The 18359-nt window shown below is 40.3% G+C and overlaps 2 protein-coding genes across 4 annotated transcripts in view; one reads left to right on the top strand and one right to left on the bottom strand.

Moving 5' to 3' along the window:
* The window catches only part of LOC103470371 (clustered mitochondria protein homolog), a 16858-nt gene extending 1324 nt beyond the window's left edge, over positions 1 to 15534 (top strand). For both annotated transcript variants that reach the window (XM_008418778.2, XM_008418779.3), the window contains exons 2-29: positions 1188 to 1586; positions 3227 to 3336; positions 3459 to 3630; positions 4204 to 4335; positions 4438 to 4592; positions 4687 to 4841; positions 6072 to 6194; positions 6286 to 6418; positions 6524 to 6616; positions 6715 to 6881; positions 7782 to 7961; positions 8049 to 8489; positions 8644 to 8717; positions 8816 to 8920; positions 9002 to 9102; positions 9198 to 9350; positions 9453 to 9515; positions 10367 to 10599; positions 10690 to 10774; positions 10925 to 11078; positions 11179 to 11318; positions 12705 to 12785; positions 12877 to 13002; positions 13094 to 13203; positions 13285 to 13378; positions 13466 to 13591; positions 13670 to 13743; positions 14769 to 15534. In XM_008418778.2, coding sequence (XP_008417000.2) covers positions 1538 to 1586; positions 3227 to 3336; positions 3459 to 3630; positions 4204 to 4335; positions 4438 to 4592; positions 4687 to 4841; positions 6072 to 6194; positions 6286 to 6418; positions 6524 to 6616; positions 6715 to 6881; positions 7782 to 7961; positions 8049 to 8489; positions 8644 to 8717; positions 8816 to 8920; positions 9002 to 9102; positions 9198 to 9350; positions 9453 to 9515; positions 10367 to 10599; positions 10690 to 10774; positions 10925 to 11078; positions 11179 to 11318; positions 12705 to 12785; positions 12877 to 13002; positions 13094 to 13203; positions 13285 to 13378; positions 13466 to 13591; positions 13670 to 13743; positions 14769 to 15294 — 4155 coding nt within the window. In that variant the 5' untranslated portion in view covers positions 1188 to 1537 and the 3' untranslated portion in view covers positions 15295 to 15534. The remainder of the gene's footprint in view (positions 1 to 1187; positions 1587 to 3226; positions 3337 to 3458; positions 3631 to 4203; positions 4336 to 4437; positions 4593 to 4686; positions 4842 to 6071; positions 6195 to 6285; positions 6419 to 6523; positions 6617 to 6714; positions 6882 to 7781; positions 7962 to 8048; positions 8490 to 8643; positions 8718 to 8815; positions 8921 to 9001; positions 9103 to 9197; positions 9351 to 9452; positions 9516 to 10366; positions 10600 to 10689; positions 10775 to 10924; positions 11079 to 11178; positions 11319 to 12704; positions 12786 to 12876; positions 13003 to 13093; positions 13204 to 13284; positions 13379 to 13465; positions 13592 to 13669; positions 13744 to 14768) is intronic.
* Positions 14188 to 18359, bottom strand: srrd (SRR1 domain containing). 2 transcript variants are annotated; one of them, XM_008418783.3, is made up of 7 exons: positions 18198 to 18359; positions 18079 to 18125; positions 17903 to 17943; positions 17482 to 17675; positions 17291 to 17389; positions 16872 to 17023; positions 14188 to 16787 (listed from the first exon to the last, which is right to left on the bottom strand). In XM_008418783.3, exons 1-7 carry the CDS (start codon positions 18225 to 18227, stop codon positions 16520 to 16522), a joined length of 831 nt encoding a protein of 276 aa, XP_008417005.2. In that variant the 5' UTR covers positions 18228 to 18359; the 3' UTR covers positions 14188 to 16519. The 2 variants fall into 2 exon arrangements, with proteins under 2 accessions (XP_008417005.2, XP_008417004.2); XM_008418782.3 differs by having other exon boundaries at positions 18079 to 18359.

Raw genomic sequence — 18359 nt, 5'->3', positions numbered from 1 at the left:
GATGGGCCACTAAAAGGATGGTTATGTGATCCTAAAATATATTTATCAGCCAGAAATCGTCTTAACAATATAAATTAATTCATTTAGGCCACCATGCACAGTTTTTTTAAATGTTACAAATAATTGTGTAAGAGCTTTGTGTAAGAGCTTTGCGAAAAGACATAACTAAAAAGAAAAAAAACTGACATACAATGGCTTAAACACATTCTGAGTTAAAATGACTCAGGCAAATCTTAGACAATAGAAAAAATATATTTCTTCTTTTTGAAAACTTAACAAAAGATGGCATGTCAATAATTATTTATGCTATCTCAATAAATAATGGAAAAACCTCACTCAAATACTTTTAATTTGCTAAGCAACATTTGCATATTTCCACTGGTATTCTTGATGACTTGTCTCTTGCAGAGATTTTGAAGTCTTTGAAATGCCTTCTTGTCATCACTCTAATTTTTTGTTCCCTTCTCAGCTTCTACAGGTGTGAATAATTTAGGGCTTGTGCCATAGGATTAATGAAAGAATAATAAAACTATTTAAATTGTGCCACCCCTTAATTTTCCTCCCCCATCTGGGAACTTGTTTTATATCTGTATGGAAGCGCCCCTGGCACAGTCATTTCCATGATCAGCATAAATGTAATGAGGTAAATAAACTTTAGTCTATTTAGGTTTTTTTTTTTTTTACCTGGTCTGGTCTCGATTTACCTGTCCTACAACTACAGCTAATTTAGACAACGCCCTGCCCTACTTCTACATTATTCAAGTTTATTTTGTAGGATACCAGTGATAACAGACAGGTGACATTTGCAACCCACACATCATCGGATTTGTTCAAACTGAGATACTCTCAAGTATGTGTGTGCTGAAACATAGTAGGTATAGTCCACTAAACAGTCACAAGGAACCACATCACACACAGGTACACCCATCTGTGGAAGTTCAACCATGCCTTGTTGTATTTTCTGCAAACTGACTCAATGAACAGTGCAGCATGGTGGATCAACTTCATGTTACAGCCGAAGGATTCATGCAGTTTAAAAGATACAATATAGCTGATTTGTTTTAATAGATGCGTCTTACTGCATTATGTCTTCTTCCGACAAATTGAAATTACCTTCACAACTCAATGACAACATAAAAGCTAAAAATGCCAAAAGCTTTGTGCACAAATTTCACTTCTACTTGCAGGCTTATGGGGGAGGAGTGAAACATGCCTGAGGGAGGAAGAGTGAGTGAAGCTACAACAAAGACACACCCAGTCCAGCAAAGTTTCTGAGGCTGTCTGTGTGGAGCAATAAGAGGGTGTGGCCTTTTTTGCACACTGGGAACAGATAAGTTGAGTTTGCCTTGTAAAGAGGTGCATGAGTCACAGTCGTGAACAGTGAGCCGTTTACTTTCACTCCGCTGGACACTCTCTCTCACACTCACACATAGTCCAGCTGCACAAATCAAACACCCTTTCATCCACTCTCTCCTGCTCTAGCAGTTTTTAGACAAGACTTTTCTTAGGGAGTAAGAAAGAAGTAAAACTCCCAGCCATGAAGGACAAAGTGAAGAAAGGAGGAGGAAGGAATCAAGTCAAAACTGGTGAGTAATCCCTGTAATCGCAGGTTTTTCTCTTGTTCCTTCTTTTCCGCTTAGTGGATTCTTCTACTTTGTGAAGAATGTGTGGAAGTAGGGTGGGAGATCTGGCACAGCGCTGACGCTCTAACATGGCTGGTGCTAACTTTCTAGCCTCTTGGAGAACGTGCAGTTCATTTTTTGTGTGTTTTTAGAGCACTCTCCTGATCCTGACACATTCCTTACAAAATGGTTAACCCCACCCCTGTATAATACTGTAACAATCTAGTTATAACAATTTCAAAGAGTAGATTTATTATGAGAAGAAGGAGCAATGCTCTCCAGTGTGACTTCTTCACCTTACTGAACATTTGCCACTCCCCTTTTTTACAGAGTTGAATGACTGAATTAGGGTTCAGTGTGTGTTGGCTCATCTCCAAATTAGACTGAGTCAAACTTTTTCCTGTAAAATAATAAAATGTTGGCACCACAATAAAACTGAAAGGTGGTGCATTTAATTACCTGGATGCTTTGTGTTATTACAATTACACATAAATGACAAGGCAGTTTTTTTATTAGTTTGTTTATGATATTTTTTACGTTCTTATAATCTTTAAATGTTATCTCAAATCTCAATTCCTCAAAGTCTTTAGGGCGTCTCTCAAAGTTGATCATGCAGTGTTTGTCAAGCCATTCAACACCAACTTATGGATCATTCATGCATAAAAAACAACAACAGAGCCATGTTTTCACATTACAGACGTTTATGCATAGGTATATATTTTAGAAACGTCTTTAACCAGTGTGTTAGCAGTTTTTCACTTATATGTGTCAAATTTCTAAGTTGCTCCAATTTAAGCAAAAAAAAAAAGACACATTTTGACAAAATGAAAGCTACTGTTTTTGAAATAGATATGAGACTCTCAAAGCAGCTCATTTCATATTTTTTTCTGTTAAAATAAAGTAGCAACTCCTGCAGAGAAAAGAAAAACGATGCCTTCTTAGCTTCCAGAGGGGAGGCGCGTTCCTCCAGCCAATAGCGGCTACTCGTTGACTGGAAGCTTTCCAGTAGTAAAGCAGATCCAGATTGACAGCACGAGCAGATAATCTACTGTAGTAAAGAGAACAGTAATCATGCACAGATCAGGATTTGTTGTGTTGCGGGCCTTCAGTGTCGAATGGAAGAAGTCAAACTTTTCGGGGGTTTTGCGTCTCTTGTTACACTATACTGTCTGCCGATGTCAGATCTGGGTGTGGTTGTCGTTTCACCTGAAGATGACATCAAGGCCAATTGGCAAATGCAGCAGGTTTAGTCACAGATCAGTTTGGGGAACACGCTGAGTCCTGCTTCGCCTCTGGTTCTACATGTGTGTGTGTGTAAATCTGCAGCTACGCCCCATTTATCTTCTTCTTGGCTTGTTTTTCCCTTCCTATTCTTTTTTTTTTCATTAAGACTCTTCAAGTTAGCTGAAGGGGATTTTTGAAAAGGTCTTGATAGACAAAATAAACATTAACTACTGATAAAATCAGAGCATATCATCTCATTATATTCAAGTTATCTTTTGATACAGCTAGGTATTTTCCAGGATACATTTCCCATTATTTTCTCCTGTTTCTACAGACACTGTAATTATTCACAGTTAGTTGGGTTTCTCTCCTTCTCATAGATGTAATCAGTGCAGCCAGCGGAGACGATGCTGCTGATATCAAACAAGATGAGGGCACAGCGTTTCCTGTGAAGATCCAAGGAGCAGGAGTCGAGCCGCTTGAACTGCAGGTACGAAAACAACAGTGAGAGGCGAGACGGCATTTTGGTTTCACCTTCAGCCATAACCCACAAATTCACTTTGTTTTCATGGTCCGGAGTTTTGAGGTCCTTTCTATGTTTGTGCTGTATAGGTTAACGCATTTTGGCTCGTTCAAGATGCAATAATGGCCTTGCTGTCGAGGAATGAGGTGTGTCCACGTTCCAACTTGTCTCTCGCTCTAGCTGGGACAACTCTGGATCCCCACGCCGAGCTGCAAAGCCTTAAAGGCCTTAAAGCAGGAGCTCTCATTCGCCTGGTGGAAGGTATACTCTTTTATTTCAATTTATTTTTTCTGTGTGATTTCTTGCTGTAGCTGCACAATTGGGTAATGATTAAATCTAGTGACATGATATATTTGTCCTATTCTGGTTAGTATTTTACACCAGTATTTTAAAAATATCCTCATCCCATAAACTTTTTCACATTTTGTATATAAACGAAGTCTCCTTAAATCCCCTATTTATATTTAAGCTCCCTATTAAGTCTAACTGAATTTAAGCTATGTTACAAAGCAGAAGGGGCAGAAAATACAGTTTCTAGATGTCCAAAGCTTTTAGATAGATACTCCAAAAGACTTAGTCGTAACTAGGCCTAGTCGTAACTGCTCTTGCTCAAGAAGAGACAGGTACTAACGCCGTCAAGGGTACAGAAAATGGATTAATGTTATTATTAAAAGCTTAGACTTAGACTATCTCACCCATCTGCTCACCAGGATGTTCTGGATGCTTTTTGAGCGACGTTCATTTCACGGGTTCAGCAGACCTTTCCCACATCACTGTGACTTTCATAAAGACGGCCAGGCTACACTGGATGCTAACTAATGCATGTCTCTGCAGAGCCTTACACCTTCCACTCCGCCAGGGTCCACTTGGCTCGGGTTGTGGAACTGCTGAGAGCGTCCGGACCTCATGATGCGCTGAGAGAAGGACAATCACCAAGTGTGCTGGAGACCCTCACACACACACCGGGTAAAAATGCATGAAGAAACAGCCCACTGAAACAAGACGGCAGCAGAAAGTCACAAAACGGTTTCTGACTCATTCTGAAATGTCTCTCTGTTCCTGGTACAGACTCGAGCCTACCAAATGGAAAGAGCCTGAAGCGCTCGTTAAGCAATTCAAAGGGAGAATCAGCCAACCAGGATGGACCCCCTCCTGAGTACCTCTTGCCTGGCTCCTCAGAAAGACCCCTTATGGCCCTGCTGCCACACAGTTCTCAACCAGAGGTGGATTCATACCAGAGACTGTCTGGGAATTTGGCTTGTTTGACCCCAAGAAAGCACAAGTTTACCATTCTCCTCTTCATGCGTGTTTCACCAGGCCCCCAGCTACCTGAAGGACTTGTCTCTCAGCTGCTGGCACCCCCCACCAGGACACAGGAAGCTGCAGGGAGACTTCATGTACATGACAGTGGTGACAATAGAGGGTCGGCATTGTGATATCACATCCTGTCCCAAAGGTTTCTTCCTGAACAGGTGAGCACAGCTGCAATAGAAATTATCTTATTTTCTGACTGGGCAGCAATAATTAGATAGTTAAGTGTTTTGATACTAGAGCAACATCATTATGCAAATATATCCCATGTTTTTTAAAAAATAAACATGTTTCAAGGTTCTTTTTTTGGGTGGTGGGTGTTATCAATAACACAAAGTGATAATTGTGAAGTTGGAAGAAAGGACAGTTTTTAAATGTCTGGTGTGCATTTATTTGTGTTCAGCCATATTTACTCTGATTCTACTAAATACAATTATTAGTAAATAGAATTCACCTGTGTGTAGCTTTTGTCAATAATATCAGTTCTGTTAATTCTTCAATGTTTGTTAGAGGACATAGTTGAGCACAAAGTATAACAAAGAGTGAGGAACATTGCAGACAAGTCAGAAAGAAAGCCGGGGAGAAGCTTAACGCACAGTTAGGTTATAAAACAATATCCCAGGCTTTGAAATGTAATGAAAAGCTGCATAATGCATGGCGTGAGAGTAGAAAAAAGGGTGACGCATCTGCAAACCTTACGAGGATATTGCTGGTTATCTAAACTAACAAGTCAGACAAGGACAGCATTAATCAGAGAAGCTGCCACAGTTTCAGTGGTAATTCTCATGAAGCTTCAGCATTATTTCAGCATGCAGCTGCATTCAGGACAGTCCTGAAAGAAAATATTTTAGAAGCTGGATGACACTTGAGACTGGAGAGGAAGTTCCCTTTCCCTCAGGAGAGGACACTAAAACACTGCCAGTGCTACAACATAACAGTGTAGATCAAAGTATTTCCATGTCAGGGTCCAGAGGAAATTTACTGAGACTTCTTGTAAAGGCGATTCAATCTCACTAAGCTGGAGGTATTTTGCAAAGAAGAATGGGCAGCAATTTTAGTTTCTACATGTGGAAAGTTGGTAGATATACTTAGAAAGATTTGCAGCTGTAATTGAATAAAACATTGTATGAAATATTGCTTTAGGGGCATGCCAAAATGACCAGATTTCTGTTTGGAAAAACAATCTGAAAACCATGAATGAATTTATTTCCATTTAACAACAATGCATTAAAATGACATGTGTAAATGTTGTAAGGATATGTCTGGCTTTGCAGGACACTGCATGTACATCCATCCATGTACCAGCTGTACCCGCCTGTCCCTGCAGAGTCTCTGGTTATCTCAAATGAACAGTTTTAATGTTGTTTCACATTTCTTTTTTCTTCGTTTAGGTCTACTGACGATATGTTTGACCCTCGTCCTGCGCAGTCTACTCCAGTCTGTCACTGTCTCACCGACTTGCTGTGCCATGTCAGTCCTACTTTCAAACAAGCCTTTACCACACTCAAAAACAAGTCAGTAATATTAAATGCCACTGGATGCTGTAAGAACCGCTGTGGCTGAGCGTGATGGATATGAATCTGCATTATGTCTCTCATCCTTCAGGCCACCACAGCCACCAGTAGAGGCAATGCCCACTCCTTACCACACGCTGTGCTGGCTCGGACCTCCCTGCGCCTCTCGTCTCCAAAAGAATACTTTCAGTAGACTGGGGGTGGATGAGCAGGCGGCAGCACAGGTTATATACCACACAGCAGTGGTTTGCTGTTGATCTTAATCATAGATATATTGCATAACACATAAATATATCAGGTTTGAGCAGCTTTGTGCGTCTCACCGGCAGGCTCCAGACTGGAATGAGGAGTTACAAGCAGCCAGAGATCTTTCCCAGGGGAGTCTGGAAGAAAGGCTGCAGAGAGACAAAGTTTTGCTACAAGTAAGAAATATGCCTGTGATTTTATTTTTACTTGTGAGAGAAGTACACTTTCTAAATCTTTCTGGATTCCTTTATTGGTCCTCCTCTTTTTCACTCAGGTTAACAGTGCTTTCGTAAGGACTGTCATGCAGGCGGCTGAGACGGTCGTAGATGGATTTGTTGAGCCGGTAAATGGAAACCCGGAGGACCCAGCATTCCTTTGGAGCGGCCTGTTCATGAGCCAGGGGGCCACAAGTCGAGCGTTTGGTGGTGAGAGAGGTCGCAGGTAATAAAAGTCTAAAGTCTTTTAGCATACACGGGAGAGAAGATGCACAAAGCTGGACTTTTATGCAGACTCCACCATTGCTGTCACTCCTTGCAAAGATTTGCATGAAAACAGCACAATAAATTGTTATGGAGACTCGGTCAACCTAAGAAGAGACTCTTTGCTGCAGTTCTCTAAAAGTGAGCGTTGGAGATGTTTAGCTGCCTTACAATACACCTCGCAGTGTGTAGAGAGAGGATAAACTTTAGTTCTTGACCAGTTGTACTTGTCATATTTGCACATGATCTAAACTAATTTAAAATAAATGTAGTTCAGACTATATGAGCAAGTTTAGGAGAGTTATTATTTTCTTGTGGCGGTTTTCTGAGTCATGAATACCAATACTTATTTGTCTTAGTTAAGTGATATGCTGTTCTGTCTTCAGCACATTAAAGACAGACTTTTATATATTATGCTATGGGAACACATTTGTTCTGGAGGGACAGAAAAGCTGATTTCTGTTGATAGGGATTAATAATGAAATAAGCTATTGTCCTGCTACATAGTACTACTTTTTAGCATAATATTCATTGACGTTTTGGGTGTATCATGAAAAATTTTAAAGAGGGTGAATATTTTTTGCAATTTTAGGCATTATTGTGGATGCCAATGAGTGTGATACTCATAACACCTGCAGTGTGATCTTCTCAGATGCCAAGTATTTAAAAATGTTGAGTTTTTCCCTCTGAAAAAAAAAACTAAAATTAAAAGTTGGACTTTTAATAAAATATTTAGTGCGACATTATACTATTGTTAAAAAAAAGAGATGCATTTATTTCAAGGCATTTTACAGCTTTGGCAGAGGTTTCCAATTGAATTTTTTTGAATTTATTTTAGTATTTTCTTATCTCCTGCTTGCAGGGCAGCTCAGAGGTTGGAGCTTAAATGCGTGCAGGCTTACAGTGACTTAGAGGCGCTGCAGGGGCTGCATACTTTACCCACAGCCATCGTGGACTACAGAGGAGTGCGTCTGTCGGCCCAGGGCCTGGCCCCCGGCTTCGAAAGCTCAGACCAGGACCAAAAAGATTCTCCTGCCTCGGGGTACTTATGACCTGTCACCTATATTTGAGCTGTGTGAGACTTCTATTCCGCATTTGGAGCTAAATCTGTTTCTTCTTCTCTCCTCAGAGGTTTGCTTTATGGAGTGAATGCAGGGCCCCAAGAATCCCGTGAACGCAGACGGCTGCTGGCCTTATTGGCTCAAGCCGCCAAAAGTCTGTTCATCCAGAGACATGTTGTTGTGGCCCCCAAGGGTCACCAGGTGCCTCTGTTCACCTCCCTGGACGCTCAGGGCCTGCTGGGGGCTGATGGGAGGTTCTACCTGCTGGATGTATTCAGAAGTTTCCCAGTTGATGCCAACTTCTGTCCAGAGGAGGAAACACAAAGTCAGACAGCTGCTGGGGAGGAAGAGAGCAGCAAAAGCTGTAAAGAGAACGAGGAGAAGAGCAACGGGAATGAGAAACAAGGCTGGCCAGAGAATTATCAGAGCGCCTCTGGGCTTCCAAAGAGGTTTCCTCACAGTCTCTGTAGGCTGAGGCCAGAGCTGGTGCAGGCTTTCATTCAGCACAAGTGAGTCCAATGTGAAAGAAAACGTTTACATTTAGTTCTAACTTTATTATTATTATTATTATTATTATTATTATTATTATTATTATTATTATTATTATTATTATTATTATTATTATTATTATTATTAAGTTTAATATGTTTCGTTTATTTTCAGACATTGTCAATTCACCCAACGTGTGAAGGAGAAGATGGATGAAAATGGAGGATTTGAAGAATGTGCAACAGCCTGTAAGGAGTGTTTCGGCACATCCTTGTGAAAGGAAATTCAAATCTCGTTTAAGACGAAGCACACATTTTATTCTGGACTAATATGACTTTTCTCCCAGGCGACTCTCGAGCGACTGATGCCGTACGAGCTGCATGCAGAGACGTGGGCTCCGTTAGTGACATCATCTTTGAGATGCGCTTTAACCCAAATGTTTTCTCTCCAGGTACACAGATTACTGTGCCTTCTCAGGAACAACAGACAGACGATTGATGTTTAGCATACATTTCTTGTGTTTTACATTCAGGAATACATTTTCCTCCCTCTGAGAGTGCATCAACAAACCTGCAGGAGAAGCTGCTGAGAGAAGCCGCAGCTTTCATCATCACTCACCAGATACCAGACTTTGTGCGTGTCTCCAATGTTTCGCATTTCGTGCTGCAAGGAAGTTCTCTGCGACAACAAAATCAGTGCATAATACGTTTTAATGATTGTGTTTGCAGTTGCAGTGTTGCCTACACAGCAATGAGGCGCCGATGGACGGAGTATCTCTGAAACAGGCGCTACACCAGAGAGGCATCAACCTCCGCTACCTGGGACACGTGGTCAAGGCGATTTCCCAGTCAGAACACAAGGAGCAACTCAGGCATATAATGGTGTGTTTCATTTCCTCACATTTAATTCACACATTTAAAACTGTCTTATTGTGACCATTTTTTAAAATAATGTTCTTCTTTCTCCTGTTTTATATTAAACAGAGGTTAACAATAGGTGAAATTTTCACCCGCTCAGCAAAAAGAGTGTTCAACCATTTCCTACAGGTACTTTGCAGCATTCAGTAATAACTCTGATAAGTTCTCATGTCTGAAAACTGTAATACGTGATGGGTGGTAAAAGACTTTTTCCAGTTGGAAGTTTACATATATTCCCTGTCAATAGTATAACTTGTGTCAAACATTTTGGGTATCTTACTACAGGTTTCCCACAACAGTTTGCTGTAAATTTGGCCAAGTCCTCCAAACAGAACTGGTTCTCACACATCTTCTCTAAAACTGAGATCAGGGCTTTGCAGTGATCACTCTAAAACATTGACTTTTTTGTCTGAAGATACCTTGTAGCCATGTTGGTGGCATGTATTGGCATTTTGTAAGATTGTTGTTAAGCTGTTTAAACTTCCTGGCTGATTTTCAAAAATGTTGCTTCAATATTCCTGTGTAATGTTCTGCCTTTATGATGCTATTTATTTTGTAAAGTGCACCAGTCCCTCCTCCTGAAAAACACCCACACAAAATAATGCTGCCACTGGTCACAGCTACAGATTTTGTTCCAAGTCTTGCAGACTTTCTCCCTTTTACCTCCAAATGTAACAACTATCATTTGGCCTAAAACGTCAGGGTTTTTTTTCTCAGACTGATATATTCCCCCCCACCCAAAAAGGTAAATGATTCTGGCTGCATTTTAATCTGCTTTTGGCGTAATGACGTTTTCCTTTCTGAGGGACTTCAAATTGTGTTTTGGGGTTGATTCACACATTTCAAACCAAAACACTTTAATCTGGTACAAAGAACCTTTGTACCAGATTAGAGTGTATGTAAACTTCCAACTGGCACTGTAACAACCGGTGTGGTTCTCAACAGAAAATGTAGCTCAGCATCTCTTCATGTCTACGCAGGGTGTGGACGTGCCAAGCCTGTCTGCAGCCGTCAGTCATTTCCTCAGTTGTCTTTTGGTTCATCACTTCACACCCTCTCCTGTCGGGGAGGAGGCTAAGAAGAAATCACGGAGGCGTGGCCGTGGGGCTGGGGCCTCCGAGAGCACGCCCTGGAGCATGCTCACTGGATCTGAGCTGTGGAATCTGGTTTGCCAAGACGCTGTCGAAACATATGGTGTCTCTGACAGCCTTGGGTGAGAAGTCACAGACCTTGCTTGTTCACCCCCCTTTTGTGTGTTAAGCAATGGTGAAGCTAATGCTTAACCCTTGCCATTTTCTCATAGTTCAAGTCCGAATCACTTGGTGGAGAACTATGGGCTTCAAAAACTCTCTTTGCTGAGAGAATTCTGTTTAAAGACCGGAGTGCAGGTAATCAAATATTCAGTTTTGCTTCTTTGAATCAGTACTTTGCAGCTCTAAAGATGCATTCAGGATAAGACACAATGCATATATTAGAAACACCCTGAAAGCAACACAAACTCTTTGAAAACACCACTGAGATCTCTGTATCTGCACCAGCTGAGACTGAGAGACTACATCCTCGAGAACCAGAACAAAGCGCCCTTCAGTCCGGACGACATCCTTAATATCTTCCCCGTTGTTAAACACATCAAAATGCCAACTGCTGATGCTTCAAAGGCATACCGAGCCGCACAGACTTCCATTCAGAAGGGTATGTCTACAAGAAAAGAAAAAAAAAACAATTGGGTATATGTTCAACACATGCTTTTGAATGGCTCTTATGCTTATAACTCCTCCAATCTGGTGTGTAGGTCTGCTAGATCAGGCCCACGAGCAGCTGAAGGAAGCAGCTTACCTGTATGGCAGAGTGTGTGACGATCTGGACCCCGAGGCCTGTAACTGTAACAGCTTGTTGGCCAAAGTCACCTTCCTGCAGGGGAAAGCAGCTGAGGTATGCTCACAAAGCCTTTCAACGTCTGGCAGTAATGACAGAGTATTAGCAGATTTTAAAGTATTCCAGATGCATTCTCCAGTGATGGATAGCTGTGGCTGATTACTTAAAAAATTGCTTTGTGCATTGCAAAGTATTAATCCTCTTGAAATGTTTTCACCTTCTGGCACATTGCACCCACAAGCATAAGCATACTTTATTGGTGTTTAAAGTAATTAACCAACATAGAAATGAAATGAAAGGAAAATTATGCATGGTTTTAAAATTAATGTCAAGTTTACTCTAATACTGTATAATGAACAAACAGCTGCCTTGAGACGTCAGCTAGTTAGTAAATGTAGTTCCTCTGTGTGCAGGTTAATTTCAGTATAAATACACATTTATTTACACAGCGTTTCATAAAGCTTTTCATCTAAACATTAAATAAATATGGCACAACTGCAGACCTAGCAAAACATTACCAGAGAAACAGAGATTCGCAGCTCAGGAGGAAAAATCTGCTGACAGATTCTGAGCTCCACAAAACTAGTGTTAATGGATGTGTGGCAAAAAGAAAGTAATTGTTGAAAGAAAGCCAAATGTAGTTATTCTTCAAGTTTGTCACAAGCTGCATAGGGGACACAGCAAACATGTGGAAGAACCGGCTCTGGCAAGAGAAGACCAAATAAAATGTTTTGGCCTACAAGCAAAACAGTAAGAGAACTAACAGTGTTAATTACCCTGAAAGTGGAAGATGGAGCTAAATTCAGAGCAACCATGGAAGAAAACGAGCAAAAAAAATGCTGCAAGACTGGAGCCGAGGTTTTACCGTCAAGCAGGACAACTCAAAACATCCAGGGAGAACTTTTTGATCAAAGCATGATTTTGTGACCAGGTTAGCGCAGTGAACTAAATCCAATTGAGAATCGATGGCAAGACTGTATAAATTGATGTTCACAATCTCATTGTCCATCCTGACAGAGGCTATTGTAATTTGCAAACAGAATGGGGAAAAATTAAAGTAATAAAATGTAAAGTTGCTTGAGACATTGTCCAGTGGACTCCCAGTTGTAACTGCAGTGAAAGGTGGCTATGCAAATGAACTCCACACGACTCAAATTTTTAAATTGCATATTCTTCAGCTGCACAATCATGTACTAGTTTGAGATGCTCTATTACATTAAATCCAAATAAAACACATTGACAATCGTGGTTATAATCTGACAAAATTGTAAAATGTGCTGTGTATTTTTCCAAGGCACAGCACACATGACTGTATTGCTAACTTAACTTCAGTAATACATCTTGCAACACTGCTATTGTATTTGAGAGTGCACTGCCAAATATTTCAGGATGTTATAAACACTAAGAGCTACATTTTGACCGTGACTTTTTTTTGTCCTGAAGGCTCGAAGTGTTCAGCTGAAGACAGTGGTCATCAGTGAGAGGGTGCTTGGCTTTGACCATCCAAACACTATACAGCAATATGTGAGTACATCCCCACGTAGATGTTTATCATCACCGTTTACTCATCCGTGTTGTCACGGTGTGAATATTGTCACTGATGTGTGATTTATAGGCCCTCCTGGCTGTGTATGCGTACGCTGGAGGGGAGACGACCCTGGCGCAGAAATGTCTTCTCAGAGCTCGTCTGCTAATGCTGACAGTCCACGGAGAAGACCACCCGTACACCGCAACGCTAGATGTAAGTCGAATCAGTTTATTAAAGTCTAACAAAGAAGGAAGTACAGGTTTTGCTCACAGTTCGGTTTCTCTTTTTACTTGTTTTCTGGCAGAGTTGTCTTGGCCTGGTGCTGACAGAAGATCAAACAGGACAGTTCCTTAAGAATGCTCTGAAACTTAACACTTCATTTTTCGGCCCCGCTGATCTGCATACCGCTCTTAGGTATGTTAATTATAGCTCGCATTGAAAATGTGGCTGTAACTGAGTAAGTTTACTTACTGCTTCCATTTTTTTTCTGTGCAGCCACCACCTGTTGGCCCAGTGGATGTGCAGCAAAGGAGACTACAGAAGTGCTATGACACATGAGAAAGAAGCCCTCTCTGCCTTTACATCCTTGGTTCGTAGCTCTGCGATACTGAGAAAAAACGTCAGAGGGCTCCTTTTTTTTTTCTACCCATCTGCTTACATTAACTTTCTGTTCCAGTTTGGAGAAGATCACCCACAGACGAGCTGCAGCAAAGAGTTCCTGGGGACCATCACCAAGCAGGCAGTCAAAGTAGAACGCACTCTCAGACAGACAGGAAGTGAGACTGCAGAGCAAACCGTTGAGGTAAGTGTAAGAGCTTGTATATATAGATTGTCTAAAACGTGTAAAACATGCTCAGGTTGTTGTATGTTCTTCTCTCAGTGTCTAAGCCCAACATCTGAAACTATTCTGGAGCAGATGGTTCTGGTGACGGGGATCAGGAGGATTACACGCAGGTAAATACATTTCTAAACAGACTGAATGGTGTGAAATCATATATATATATATATATATATATATATATATATATATATATATATATATATATACTGCTCAAAAAAATAAAGGGAACACTTAAACAACACAATATAACTCCAAGTAAATCAAACTTCTGTGAAATCAAACTGTCCACTTAGGAAGCAACACTGATTGACCCGACGAGGGTCCCTGTTGTCAGTCAGTGTTGCTTCCTAAGTGGACAGTTTGATTTCACAGAAGTTTGATTTACTTGGAGTTATATTGTGTTGTTTAAGTGTTCCCTTTATTTTTTTGAGCAGTATATATATATATATAAATATATATATGTGTGTGTGTGTGTGTGTGTGTGTGTGTGTGTGTGTGTGTGTGTGTGTGTGTGTGTGTGTGTGTGTTAAAAAAACATTATTTTGATGACACGCAACAAATCTGTAGTTCGATTTATTAAAAAGGTTTTCCTAGTCCAAGTTCTTTATTTGTGAAGGAGAGTAAAGCTCAAGACAAATAACATTTTCCTAGTTACACTTTGGCATGAACAGCTATTTTCCTTCTCAACGATTTGTTGTACTTTTATTTTCTGTCACAATACCAACAAATACTTCAAAATTTCAAGCAAATTTTAATATCAGGCAAAGACAAATTTTTGTCAAAATATATTTATTGAGGGAATAAACCTATCCTGACCAACCTGTCACTAGAGGTGAAAAATGAATCACTCCCATTATTAAATCATTAATTATTGTGATAAACCACATTTTTAAAATTGAATATGTTGGGCTTAAAGTATTTAGATTTCTGACAGATATAAGTAGACTATTCATCTTAACTGTAAATATCACAGAAACCAGCAGTATTAAAAATCATCAAAGCATCAACAATATACAACCTGTTTTCAGTTTGATATTCTAAAATCTCTGCTTTCATTCATTAAAAAAATAACATTATAGGAGGATTTATGTTTATAAATAAAAGCAATACCAATTTTTATCTCTTTGTGTTTTCATAGTGACAGGTTCCAGGAGTATAAGCAGAAACACCTGGAACGAAAGGCTGCAGCAGCAAAGGAACTGGGATTCAAGCTCCCAATCTGGCCTGTCAACTCGCATCTTGTTAGCAGAGAAGATAAAAGCTTGGACAAAGAAAGTGGGAAGGAAGCTGGTGACAAAGGAACCGAAGCAGATATAAAAGATGCAGAGAGCCAACAGGAGAACATGTCTACCGACAGTGGTGCAGGTGTCTTAGCTAACGGTCAAGAGGTGGAGCCAGCTGAGCGAAGCAAACGTGAAGAGAAAGCTGATGTGGATACTAATGGAGAAGTTGCAGATGGTGAAGCCCAGACAGTGAGTGAAGGTGAGATGCAGTCAGCTTCCGGGGGGAAAAATAGGGAAATAAACGGAGACGTGGAAACAATCTCCAGCCCATCTGCCCTGAGTAGTAAACTAAGCTGGGCAGATATTGTTTCAAAATCTAGCAATGGAACAGGAGGCAAGGCAGTAAATGGAGTCGCTGCTAATGGGGCAGCTGAAGAGTGAAAACACTGAAAACACACACAGGCTTGTAGGGGCGAGCTTTCTAAAGGCACTGCTGTAAGATGAAACTATCCTTGGATTTAAAATGTAACTTGTTCAAAACAACAGGAAGGTATTATTAACAAAGACGAGTATTCTTTCATGTTTGACGTGTTCCACTGTCACGGATGCTGTGAGAAACTTGTTTGGCTGCAATTGTTTTTGTTCCCTAAATAAACTTTTTACTTTGCTGTAATAAACAAATTTTGTCTTCTATTAATAATCTGTTTTTTGCTGCTTTTCCTGAAACTAGCTCGAGCACAAAAGATAAAATCATGTTCACCAAGCGAGAGAGAGAGAAAAAAGTTATTTTCCAGCAAATATTCAAACCATATTTCAGAAGTATATTCTGATTTCTATTTTTAAAGGACTATATGTTTCCTTAATGGAGCTCTGTGAAGTGATTATGAACAATAAATGCAGTCGTATCAAACGCCAGATCATGATGTTAACAAGGAAAGACATCAACATGAATTGCTGCTGCCCATGAATCTGGGAAAAATTATGAGATCCATCATTCTATAGTCAAAAAGATTAGCAACAAGTGGAAAATCTTTAAGATGGCTACCAACTTTTATTGGAGGTTAATCAAGTAAATTCACTCGCAGGTGGGTATGTGCGGTCCTCAAGGAACCTGTAAAAACCTTGGTGCCAACTCTCAGATGCTCTCAGATCTTGGTAAGCATGTTAAGAGGTAAGTATTCTGCAACAATTAGAAAAAGGCTGAAAAATGGTCTTCGGTATTTAGCAATTTCACCTTTTGTTTAATTAGACACACTAGTTCTAGACATAGTACCGATGCTAATATTCGTCAAAATCTGCATCTTTCATATCTGATATTTAGAACCTGGTTCCTGTCAAGTTAGCTTTTGCAGAAAATGTTGGTTGTCAGAACTTCACAGAACGGAAATAATCTTTTTAGTCAAGCTACTGCAGTTTAACCTAAAGAAACATATTCAAAAATATGAAAGTAGTTCCCCCAATAAACAGAAATAAAACACTTAAAATAACAGGCATAAACTAACCTAATGACAGTAATTATTGCTAAATGAAACCAAACCTGAACTAAATATAATTTTTCTTCTCCCGAAAAGCCTCAAAATAAACATGCAATGATGCTGATCTGTCAGATTGGGCATTTATTTTAAAAAAAGGTGTATCAATGTTAGGCTTGAAAATACATCCGTTGTTAGCTAAGACCTGTTTCAGGAGAGTCTAAGACGGGTGTTTGTTTCAGTATAATTTCTAAATCTGAGCAATGTTGGTATTGTGGTTCAGGTGAGTCAGTCCAAGTAGATGAGGGGAGTTTGTTTAGTCGGTCCGAAGGAAAAGTGATAATTGCTGTGTCACTGAAGACGTCTACCAGACGGGAAGGACAAGGCAGAAGTCTCTCTTCACACAAATCCACAGCTCTGCTAATGTAGCTGTAATCCCGCTTCAACTCCCTCTCGATGGTCCTGCAGGCAAAAGAGGAAAGAACGTCACCTTCTCTCAGCCATCATTTCCAGGATGGTCTCATTTCATTAATTCCTGGTACACACCTCTCTCTGATGCCGCTGAAGCAGTTTCCGATGATCGTAACCAGAGACAAACAGTGTGGGTTCCAGTTCTGCCACAGCAGGTTGTTGTAAAGGGCTTTTCCACAGTGCATCAGATAAAATAAGGTGGGCTTAGTGGCCAGACGCTTCCCCTCCTTCACAATACAACAAAATAAGACGTTGTTTCTTATTAAGTTATGATAAGGTGCAATAGCTGTAAATGTCGATGTTTGTCTAACTTACTACTATTAAAGTATTATTATAAATTACAGGCTAAAATAAATAGAAAACATAGAAAAACTGACCGGATCTGTGATTTGATTAAGCTAAGTAGTAAAATATAATGCAGCTACCTTTGATATACATCTAACAGTGTATTCTAAGTCTGGAAAAATAAAATGCCTAAGCAGGCAACAACTGACCTCATTTTGTGTAAGCACAGTCAAACCCAGCTCTCTTAAAATGTCCTTTTCTGCCACGGTGAATGCAGGATCATAAAGAGCGCAATCCTTCAAGGGAATCTACACAAAGAAAGGAGCAACAGCACACCATCTTAGATTAAACGCCATTTAATAAACGTGAGGTATAACACAGATGAAATTGATTCCCTCACATGTCCTGCATCCAGTAGCAGCAGCAACATGGCAAGCTGGTAGCGGGCTGAGACACACGAAGAAAAGGAGCCGAGGCCGTAGCACACACACTCCAGCTGCTGGCGTACTGTCGCCTCTGTGTCCTTCTCCTGCTGGCCTTCAGTCTTTATACTGTCTGAAGGTCTTGATGGGGATGTTGAAACTAGAAGCTGATCTAAAGACAAGGTTTTCATCAGGCTGCAAGCGAGATCCTTCAAGAGCAAAGCTTCAGTCCCTGATAGACGTATTCATACCAGCTAAGCCCTGGTTTGTGCTGGTCCACTTTATGAAATCCTCCAAAGCAAAATTAAGTTTGTGGTTGAATGTGATATGTGAAAAGGCTCAAGGGGTATAAATACTTTTGTAAGGCTCTGTAAATACTTAGCTGTGAACTACACTTACTTTTCCATTGTTGCCAAAACTCTTCAGCTCTCAGCTCAGACCTAAAGGAGAACAAATAAAAGCAGAGTTAAAAGTGTGTGAAGGTAATCTGCTGAATTTAAAAACTAACCTTTGTAAAGGTTTGGTCTCAAATACTGAGGATATTCATTGGGTTGAAGCTGATCTTCATTTCTTACACTGTGTCTCTGATCCGTCTGACAAGTTTCTCAACATCCAGCTGCTCCTGAAGACATACAGAAGGGATTTGTTGGTGAGATCTAAATTTCCTTGATGCACCTTTTCCCCGTCGAACTACCTGCCACTCTTCTACAGAATCCGACGACATTTATATATTATTATGCAGAAATATATGCAGGAATGTCATAAAAAGGTATATTTTATGATATTTTGCATATTTTTTATTGCAATCGTTGTCTGCTGGAGAGCGTATATTGTCTATGCTGGGAAGCCGCTAGCA

This window comes from Poecilia reticulata, chromosome 9 (genome assembly GCF_904066995.2).
Source record: "Poecilia reticulata chromosome 9, P_reticulata-male-v2, whole genome shotgun sequence".
NCBI classification, from domain to species: Eukaryota; Metazoa; Chordata; class Actinopteri; order Cyprinodontiformes; family Poeciliidae; genus Poecilia; species Poecilia reticulata.
Note: the sequence above shows the minus strand (reverse complement) of the source record. Positions and strands in the feature narration are given on the sequence as shown.